The sequence below is a fragment of the Anabas testudineus genome, chromosome 4 (assembly GCF_900324465.2).
Source record: "Anabas testudineus chromosome 4, fAnaTes1.2, whole genome shotgun sequence".
Classification (NCBI taxonomy): Eukaryota; Metazoa; Chordata; class Actinopteri; order Anabantiformes; family Anabantidae; genus Anabas; species Anabas testudineus.
Genome location: NC_046613.1, coordinates 20,644,689 through 20,655,800, shown reverse-complemented (window position 1 = coordinate 20,655,800; position 11,112 = coordinate 20,644,689). Strand labels below are relative to the sequence as shown.

The 11,112-nt window shown below is 42.6% G+C and overlaps 1 protein-coding gene across 1 annotated transcript in view; it reads right to left on the bottom strand.

Annotated features, from left to right (window-relative positions):
* Window positions 1–5,614: 5,614 nt before the first annotated feature.
* syde2 (synapse defective 1, Rho GTPase, homolog 2 (C. elegans)) overlaps window positions 5,615–11,112 on the bottom strand; it is a 36,098-nt gene continuing 30,600 nt past the window's right edge. The window contains exon 8 of the mRNA XM_026344950.1: window positions 5,615–8,950. Coding sequence (XP_026200735.1) covers window positions 8,262–8,950 — 689 coding nt within the window. The 3' untranslated portion in view covers window positions 5,615–8,261. The remainder of the gene's footprint in view (window positions 8,951–11,112) is intronic.

The window sequence follows — 11,112 nt, the reverse complement described above, 5'->3', positions numbered from 1 at the left end:
ATAATATAGGGGGCAGCTGTCTATTGCCAGGTTTTCGTACTGTGTCCAAGATGCCTCAAATGAAACGAGAGATTTGAGAGAACAAACGACCAGGAGAAACACACATAGTTGGTTGTTATGTGAGAGGGGAAAGAAGAGTGTGAGAGGCAAGAAAAAGAAGATGGCATTAGATGGAAAACAGAGCTGATTCCTCTCAACAGAGGCGAACTGGGGTCGACTTCACTCTGGCCATGACTCATTCACATGGACGGTCCTGTCAAGGAGTGGAGCGGGTGGAGGAGGGTGAAGAATGGGCTGATGTGGGTGCATAGAGGCAGGCGTCCATATGGCCCCTGAGGCATCAACAGGGCTTGTGTGACAAAAGGGGCCTCCACTCTCTAGTCATCCCCTCTTCAAACCTCTATGGGAATTCTGTTTTGCAGCCCTTCTCTCTGCAAAGCCTCTCACTTTCTCCCAGACTGCCTTGGGAATGTGGCTTCTGCAAACCAGCACATACTGGGATCCTTCACCCTCACTGTGTAGTTATTATTGTAATGGCTGACACACCGAATGTTATAATTGAGTACACACTCCTGGCATTTGAGATTCCACAGACATATGTAGTGATGAAGCTCTACTGCTCAGCTTTCATAGGTCTTTAATGTTGTAGACAATGGACAACAGCATGGCTATAAATCCAGTTTCTCCACTGGTATGAACAGTATTCATCATGTCAGATTATCTGCCATTGATTTCTTCATCTAAGTTCAAAAGATTTCCCAAATACAAAGAGATCTTTAACTAAGGGGGGTGTCCAAACAGGATGGATTGCCTGCAGTCCAGTTTTTATCACCAATTCTTTAAAGTTTTCAAGCCAAATCCTGGGAAACAATGTGAGCAGGTGCTGGGCAGGAGGGGCTATAAATCTGGCCTGGCGAATTAAGCCATTGCCTTGGTATTGTTCTGGCTGGCCTCTTAGCTTCTCCTGCTGGGGAGGGTGTTAGGTGGGGTGGGGTGGAACCAGGGTCTGCTGTCTAAATCTCCCAACATGGGGCACCTTTCAACAGTCAAATGAGTTGGACCCCAGCTGCATATGGAGATGTCCTAGTCACAAACACGTCACAGATCCTGCAGGAGAGACTGACTGATGCACAGCAAAGATAAAAACATGAGAAAAATATGGATTCCTCTAAAAATTAATGTTCACACGTTTCTGCAAAACAACAACAAGAGTAAAAGATAATTATAACCATTTATTATAACCAACATCTTCCTTTAACCACAAAGCCACCATTTCTGTAAACTGCAAAGCTGTTCCTCTTTAAAACCTCTAAGAAGCCGGTGGTAGGTTTCATTATTTGACCCTTGACCTCTTAAGAGATCAGGTGACCACGGCAGTGCAGTGGAATGTTTCCTCCTGACTCCTTTTCATTTTCTGATTTCAAAGCTTCCAGCATTTTGAATTCTTGTCCTTTTACTGCTCTCTAAGCTTCTACAGCAGCACACAGCATCTGTGTGGATACGTGCATAGGGGCAGGTCGTATGTGATGTCAGCAGAGGTGTAGAAATACACAAAAGTGCAAGTACATGCATAAACAAGTACTCACAACACGATTAGAAGTACCACTTGAACTTCTTTACTCAAGTTGAAATACAATATGAGCTTACAGTGAGCTTGACCTTTGATGCCAGATTTGAAGAAACAAGTCGTTCCTGTGATATCGTGTTCAAAAGAATGGGATGGATGAAAGTTTAACTTCTGGGGATCGTGAAAGTCAAAATTTCATGGTAGTCTAACAAATATGTGTTGAAATATTTCTACCTGGATCAGACTTTATGTCCTTTTTTAAAGTACTTCTTAAGCTCTTCTAGAAAGATGCAGTTTGTTATTTTTCTAAGGACTTCCACTCAGACAGGAGATCCTCACTCGCTGTACACGAGCCATTCAAGCTGCACAGTCTTCTGAACCACATCAAAAGGAAGCTCCTCATTTGGAAAACACAGTATTTTTACCAGAGGAATGCAGCTTCAGTCCATCATCACTGAATACTGAGAAATCTTTATAGGGTATCTTGGCATAAACCCAGGCCAGGATGCAGTCCTGTCAGAGTGGCATCTGTCATCTAAACTATCAGTCTGTCAGAACGAGCATATGGAAAACGCTTCAAGCTTTTTCCTAAAATCACAGAGTCATCCTGTTTGACGTACTGTGTCAGTGACGACAACTGAGAGTGAGGGGAGGCATAGAAATTTTACACCGCAGGTGATCCTGGAGCCAGGATCCAGTTCAAAGACTACAAAAATAATTGCATTGTGCAAATTCTGCTTTCATAATGTTTTTGTTTGCATTAAACATAATACAAAATATTAATTTTAGAGGTACTTGTAGGCCGTTTTGTTAGCTTTGGACAGAGTTGGGTTAGCTGTTTCTCCTTGTTTCTGGTCTTTCTGCTAACCTGAGACAGCCACCCGCTAACAGTAGCTTCATTTGTATTCTACACACATGTGAGTGTTATCAATCATCTCCTCTAATTCCCTTCAGAAAGAGAATTAGTGCATTTCCCAAAATGTCAAATTCCTTTAGTAAAAAGGGCATAGCTGGTCGTTGGCATCCCAGAGGCATCACCTGAAGCAACGGGTTTTACTGCTGACAGCTGGAGAGTGCTCTGCTGACAGAAGGCAGACGATAGTATAGACTAAAATACCAACTGTATCACTCCACTTCCTCTGAGGAGAACAAAGTTATCTCTGCATTTCATATCAGCACGATGTTAAAGGCTGAATTAGAACTAAAGGTGTACCACCTGCAGGTTTATCAAACCGGTGAGGCCCAGACGTTCTCATTGAGCCTGACCACAGCTGCTGCTGGGGCTTCTTTTCAGTCTCACCTTTCACATTTCTCTCTCCTATCAAGCGGAGCAAACCCTCACCCTCATCCTGTCCTCACACTGAAAGGAGATTGCTGTCTTGTGGAGGAGTGGGAGGGAGAGGTGATGAGCACCTTACCTCTAGAAAGGATTAGCCTTATTAAAACGAAATAGTCTAGTCCTGAGTGACAGACCAATGGAGGTGGAGGAGGGACGAGGCCTGGAGGACAGAGGAAAGGGGCCACGTTGTGTGAGGCCCGACCCCTGAGGATCTAAAGCGCCGCTCCTCTGTGTTCTCCTTCCCTCCATTCTTCACTTTCACCTCTCCTCAACTTCTCCCCCCTTCCCTCCCTTCTGCTTTCTCATCATCACAATCCAGTCGCAGCCCAGAAGAGGCAGATCTGTCAGCAGCGCATCAAGAGATCTTCTCAGAGACTCTCAGATGAACTGCCAAGTACAGGGAGCTGGACTGTGGGGAAACAAAAGACCCCGAAAAACACATCAGAAAGGTTGGCCTTCGGTTATTAGACCTACCAGAGCACTGCATGTATGGAATGTGTGCTCAGGGTCACTGCAGAAACGTTCCCAGCCAAAGTGTCTAGCATGTTTTTGTCATGTGTTCAGTTTGAGTCACAACATGTCTGGTGTCATGGTTATTTTATATATGGGATTATTTCATCATTTCACAACAGAAAATCCCCTAAAACGTCAAAGTAAATATCAAACATTGCTCTGCAGCATGAAATATTCACCACTAAATAAAAAAATAATGACAGTTAAAGTTAGTAAAAAGCCATTTGTTGTGTTTAGTATGTAGATTTATACATGGAAACGTTGGTGGCAAATCTTTCATGATAGAAATTCCTTGGAAAGTTAAGAACACACAAGAAAATCCCCATAATTATCATGAGCACATCTACCACGCCTTCTCACTCCTTAAATATGTTGTCAGGCACCAACAATGACCAACCAGGAGGAAGGGGGTCAGAGGTGTTTTCAATAAACTCGTCAACTAATTGGAAGCCTGCACGGCAGTGCAGTGCTTTGTATGAGGGGTATTTCGGATTTCTTTTACACCTCATCTCAATTTGAATTAAATTAAAAGTGTTGTGGCTGAGAGAACAAACATTTCCACTCGCCTTATTGAACATCTTCATGTAACTGATGGGACAGACTGATTCTCTAAGATCTGACTGCTGCAGAACACTGTTGTTTCCCTGAAATACAAAATAAACCTTTCAGTTTAATCTCACCAACAGATTTACTTTAAGGGTGTATGATTTCTTCTCAGTCATCAGTTAACCTGACCAACCCTTTAGTCTTTATTGCTGTGGTTAAAATGATACTGAAACAAAGACTGTGTGTTTGTGTGGTTGGCTGCTTGACTTGCAGCCATGACACTGATTCGGAGGCCAGCAGAAATGAAGGGAACAGAGAAGAAGAAGAAGGGGGGGGGCGAGAAAAATTGTGGTTTCACATGCAGGTGGCTGTCAAGGATGTTTATCTGAAGGGACTTACTGTAGGTCTCCTCTCTGTCCCAAATGAGAAATAAACGAAAGTCAAGTTGAGTTCACTCCGACAGACGGCCGTATATCAGGTGGTGAACCCGACTATCCAAACACGCTCTGCGTTATTATGTCTACCTCTGTCTTCATATTAAAAATATGTAAATCAGACCTGGTTGAAGTATGTTTTAAACAGGCTGAATCTCTGTAGTCTCTTAAAATAACTCGACACTGACAAGATTTTAGATTTAGGTGGGGATGTGAAACGAGGCCACACGGTGCGGGCAGGTATATGTCTGCTTTTTGTACCCTTAAATGTCTTTATCCTTCAAGGCAGCCATAAAAACATGATAGAAACCTACAGCAGTCCCATCAAACCAGGCTGAAAACCATTTAGTGCTGAAAGCCCTGCAGCTACTCTGACTTCTCATGCTCGCTGCCAGAGATGTGTATCACCTCAGCTGGAGCCACATGAGCTTTTTTTACGATCTTATTTGAATTTAGAAAAAAATGTAAATATCATTTAACTATTTCTGCTGTCTGCTCTACGTTTAGTACACACTGTTCTAAGTTTAGGTTCATCTTATATATCTCGTGAATGTTAGTTTATTGGGGCCACGGTGAAAGTGCAGCCTTCTAGCAGTGGATTTTACTGGAAGACTAAATGCAGCTGCATCCTGGGAATGTCCCTGAAGCCGAAAGTCAGTCCAGGAGAGTCCCACAAGCCAACAAGGGCAATTCCCTGACTTATTTATCTGCACAGTGCTGAGGCTGGGTTACAAAGATCCCACAGCAAAGAGATGAATCGACGAAAAAAAAAAAGGTCCAGTTTCCTAGCCGTTAAGGTCATGTTTTCCCTCTGGTTTTCAATCAAGAAAACAAAGACGTTCTTCAGAATTGTTTGGGAAAATGCGGCTGCAGTGTTGAGTCATTTTAACAAGAGTGGTCCAACTGCTGAGCCACATGCAGAGAAGATTGCGTAACGAAATGCGAGAACATACTTTTTTGAATGAATGAATTCCAGGCTTGTCTATGTGCGTAGAAATGGTGAAATGTTAACTGTGCGCGTTTAAGCTGCTCTCTTTAGACAGATGCACAATCAACTCCACTGTAGCGTTAGTGAAGCTTCAACTGAGCCGAGTCTTAATGAACATGTATTTATGTTAAGGAAAGTTCATCAAAAATACAGTTCTGGAAATTCAACTATAAATGTTGAGATGAAACCAAGAATCTGTGAATTTTGTACAGAGGCGGAGCGTGAAATGTAAAATAATATACTTTATTATGACCATACATTTCTCAGGACCAATACAAAGCAGTTTTGCTTAGTGATGCTTTTAATGTGAGCTTTTGTCTCCGAAGAACAAAGAGGATGAGACAGATTAACAGTCAGCAACGCAGCATATCTTGGATTAATGCAGGACGCAGCCATCGGATTTGTAACAGGCCTCATGCTTAATTTAGACCTCTGTTATTATTGTACACATTTTTCAAATGGGTGAAAGAGCCAAGATTGTTTTTCTTCACAGCAAACACTGATATTAGTATTCAGCTGTGAAAACCCATAATATTTCACATTTCTTGGACTTAACAGTTAATCAAGCACCAAATAAAACCACCGTCTGCCTCGAAGTCCTCTGAAGAGCAGCCTGATCGTCTACTGAAGCGACAGGTTGACAAGCAAACCAGCACATTACAAAACAGTCTGTTTTTTTACACATAAATATCATACACAAGGGCAGATGAGAAAGAGCCTTGTTTATGTCAGTAAAGCTTTTGACCATGCGACGTTCAGTACCTTAATAAAAAAACACCAGAAACATGAACACAGCTTAGTCCACCAGAGACACGAAACATTCTCAAATATATACACAATATAACAAAAATAACAATATCACTTTTTATCATATATTTTAAAGTTGTGTCATTAGTCCAGCACATTAAGATGTGTACAGGTAGATTGAAGGGAGGAAAAAGCGACTATTGCTACAACTCAACACTACGAGGTCATCAGAAGTATTTAAATACACCATTGAAATAGAAGCTGTAAAAATAATATACTCCGAATACATTTATATAATTATATACACATACATATAGGTTAAATACTGATCATTCTGAATCCCTGCATTGCTGAAAACGTCCTTTGTCTATTGAGGCAGCTACTGTAGCTAAGTCAAACTAACTGAAGCCGCTGCTGCTCTTAAAATTGTGCTTCACATTCGGGTTGTGTTTATTTCACGGTTTTGCCAAAAGCAGGGAGGAGCAGAAAGGTGACTGGATGGTGTGTTCTTTAAAGAAATAACCTGACGCTTTGAAAAGTGTTTGCTTTCTTGCCATGAGAGGATTAATAACACTCCACAAACTGAGCCAGATCAACCATAAATTGACATTTTCCACTTTTGCGTAGATTCAAGTGTGAATTAGCGAACTTTAGAAGTGCTAGTAATTTATTAGGGGGATTTTTTTACATTCAAACTGATCCAGGCTGGAGGTTTCCCCCTGCTTTCAGTCTTTACACTGCGATAACTCTTGTGAAGATGTAAGAGTGGTATCAGTCTTCTCATCTCACTCTTGGCAAAGAAGAGAGCAAGTGTATTTCCCAAAATGTCAAAGTTTTCTTTAAGCCTAAACTGAATTCGATGCCACATGAAACACATGTTGTCTCTTTTTAGTTGGCTGCTTAAGATCAACTTTATCTCAACTATACATCTGTAATCCTAGATAAGAGTTTTATTATCTCAACTCAGGCAGGTTTGTGTGTGTAAACCTGCAGATACAGTTCAGCTCCTGTTCTTTAAGAGGAGGTTTCAGTGGCAGCTGTTTCTCCCTCAGTTCAGTCACAATGTTTTTTTACTCCATTCAACTATAATGACAACCTACACTACTGCCTGCCTCGTAAGTGCATTATTGTTGTACAACATTTAATGTTTCATACCTCAATAGAAAAGCTCTCTGCTGCCTTAAAAAGGAAAATCCACCCTGAAACAGAACGCGCTGTTGATTTTACACATGAACTTCAGTTTAGTCATCAAACAGTTCCCCTGAACCTTTAAAAACAGTTTTATAAAATCTACTTTGGCTCATTTTGCTCTGTTCCTGTTGCTTGTGAATCTCAAAATTGTACTGAGAATTGTACACCTAATTTAATAAATAGTGAGATTATAAACAAGAGACTGGATGAAACTAGAAGCCTGAAACTCCTCTGTTCCAGAATAGTGATAGAAGCTTTTTGTTTTCTTTGCACATTTAGTACAATTTCATTAACTAATTAAATGTTTTAGTTGGAAGCCAATTCTTTTTTGATGGACTAATCTACCCCAGATTTTTGCTTCCACTGAATAGATGTGTTCAGTGTCCAAATACTGCTTCACATCCTGCCAATATGTGGAGGAACCTTGGAAGTGTTTTGGTATGAACACTGTCCCTCTTTACAAATGTTTTAACACTGGTGACCAACACTGTTTCCAAATCATAGCAGGGGATGCATTTTATTCCAGGGTGGGTTTCCATCTTGACGTACCACCTTCACACAATTAAGGCACCTTTTAATACCCCTGAGGGGTCAATGGGTTCTTCTAATAAGAAGAAAAGCAACAATAACAACATGAAACAAACAGAAACAAACAACATAAAGACAATCGACAAATTAAAGGAGAATAAAATCATTAGGAATGTGTTTGGGTTGGATACAAATGCCAGAAGTGCCCCTTTACATTTCTTCTCATCTCGTCCTTTAGGTTTTAACAGCAGCACTGTGCGCAACGTTGCCACGGTGACGTCACAGGATCACCATGGAAACGCTGTGGCTGTATCCTGAAACACCTTGACAGGTGAAGGTCTTTCCCAAACCTCATGAGGCTTTATGAGAGTGTGTGTGTGAGTGTATGCGTGCGACTGTGCTCAGGAGTCAGTACCCGACGTTGAGCTTGTTCTTGTTCAGCTCTCGCTCCAGGTTTCCTATCAGAGTGTCGATGCTCTCCTGCAGGTCTCTCAGGTTGACCCTGTTGCCCAGCACGGGGCTGATGTCCTGGATCTTCATGTAGGCCTGGTACGTGTGCTCTTTGGGCAGCCGCGGTGGCAGGATGTGGTCACACAACCTCTCCTCCTTCTCGTCCTTTAACGACTGCCAGTTGCCTGAACCTTCACTGTGTCCTCGCTCCTCCTCCTCTTTGTCCTCCTCCATCACCACCTCCTCTTTAGGAGGTTGCTCCTGCTCAGCAGGATTAGGGTTCATGACCTTCTGAGCTCTGTCCTCCTCTGTGTCCTCTGGTTTCTCCTGCCCGTCCTCAGCTTCTTCTGGCTCCTCAGAGGGCACATCGTCATAGTCTGCCTCCTCTTTGCTGGGAGGTAGCAGCATTTCAGAAGGGAAGTAGCTCTCACCGCAGCCGCTCCAGTCGCCAGCATAGCGGTTGCTGGGGCTGTCCAGGCGGCCCGGTTTGGGTCTCAGAACCCCTGCCATCTCTGCTTCAGTGAGGTTCAGGACCTGTGGTCGCTCTTTTCTCCGGCGTAGAGGAGCTGACAGCACGTCTGATGAAGCTGGGACCAAAGCGGATGCAGGCATCTGGGAGGAGGAGAACTGGCAGTACGGGTCCACAACTGGGGAGCAGAGAGGAGGAGAAACAAAAGACGAGCAGAGTTAGAGCAAATATAAATTAAAGTTTCAATTGACATTTTGGGAAATACGCTTATTTGCCCAGAGTCAGATAAGAAGGTTGATCCATTTAGGTGTTGTATAATAAATACAGCTAGCAGGCAATCAGGCTTAGCTTAGAGTGAAACAGTTTCTGACGTCTGTGGACTTTCTCAATCTTTGGAAAGAATATTTCCCAAAATGATAAAATCTGAATAGTTAGGCCACCCAAATTACAAAATAAAAAAAGCAAACCACCTTCTCTATGTGACAAAGACTATTTTAATTTTAATATTGGTACATGCAGACACATGTTCCACGTTTTGAGATGCAGTGAGGTTTAGAGCTCAGTTTGATGATCGTCTATGGACGTCTATGAAACTGGGTGTGTTTATCTTCTTCTGTCCTCAGAATATATAGAAATATGTTCATCGCGTTGTGTAAGTTTTGATGTACGATGCCAGGAACATGTCATGCTGTGCTCAAAGTCAGACAAACACATGCTGACACACACACCACCACCACACCACCATCTTCTGTTTCAATCTGTTATCAACTGCCAACTAAACCAGACTTAAAAATGAACTCGGGTGAAACCCCGTTTGGACAGGATCGCCTGACTGTGCTGCAAACAGGAACAAGTGAGCACGCCAACACAACCCGCACAGTCCAGTTACCTGTCTGCCTTTATCTCTGTGTACCTACACTTGTTGAGACCGCTAGCTCTCTCTTACTGGTTTGGAAGGGAACAGAAGAACAACAGTTAGGCGTAATAAACAAAACTGAATATAAGTTTGTCCATTGGTATCAGTCGGTGTGTCCTTACAAGCATCATAACAATAATAATGGTGAAATGTGAGTGATGTCAGTCCATTCACCAGGAGTGGCTGCTGCTGATGCAGTATTGACATACGTGCAGCAGCTGCATGCCTTGCAACTCTGCTGCGGCTAAAGACTCAAGCAATTATCACATCAAACAAACAGAAATTATCATCCTTTAAGAGTCAGTGTGTTATTTCAGTTCAGACATGATTCACTGATGACAACATATGTAGAGAGGTTTGGACATGGGGCTTGAATGTGTGGAGGTAATCAGGATAAAATCTTGCAGTCGCCACTACACCTCTCCCGCCTCCTCAGCACACACATATGCTCATGCTCTCTCACACCTCCCATAAATAGTGTTGATGTTGTTTTACCGATAGCCTTCACAGACATGCACACTTGAGGCCTGAGCAACAATGCCTTAGAGGGCTGCGCATATGTGTGAGAGGCATGAAGAGGCGAGTTGAAAATATCCCATAATGACTGCGAAATGTTAGGGTGATGCTTCAGGGACCGAGTGCTAAGGTTAAGCCTGGAATGTCTTTAATTATAGCCCCGGCGTCCTGTGCTCTGAGCTAGGGAAGCAGACAGAATGGAGGTGTCACTGAGGATGTAAACAAAGGCTTGAACCCGGACTGGAAACTTTGTCAGAGTCATTACAGGTCATTAAAGGCACTAGCAGGGTGACATAAGCTGCAGACAGGAGTGTAGAATCACTTCTTCACTAAAAAGACTACAAAGCATTTCTTCAGACTACAACTTCCCCATTCTTCCCATTTGACTCTCTACTCTAAAGCTGAAATATCTAAAATACTCATATCATTGTCTTGTTTCAGAATTCACTCATGCTTCACTTGGCTCTTAGCAGTTATGAGATTCCCAAATGCAGCACTTGGTTTACATTTCTCACTTTCTGTGTTTCTTCCCCAGTTACTGTGAAGCAGGGCGGAGGGCGCACAACTTCAGAACTAGTTCAACGTGAGAGTCGGAGGATGTAGTTAAATTTAGAGGCTAGAGGCAGTTCTTCAACCATCAGCTGGTTAAAGCTGCAGGTTACAGATACAAAAGAGTTTTGAATTGATACACACAGGTCTGTACAGTAGCTGTGAACCTACTGCACTACAGCAGCCACTTGCACATTAATAAGAGATGGATATTTCACCCTCCTACTAAAAGCATTTCTACTTAGCTGCGGTGACCAATACAGATTCTACAAGGCCTGCGGCTTCCTTCTAAATTATCTTTGGATTCCTTCATATCTCACACAGAGCAGACAGCTGCAACTGGTAGAGAGCAGCTGTGT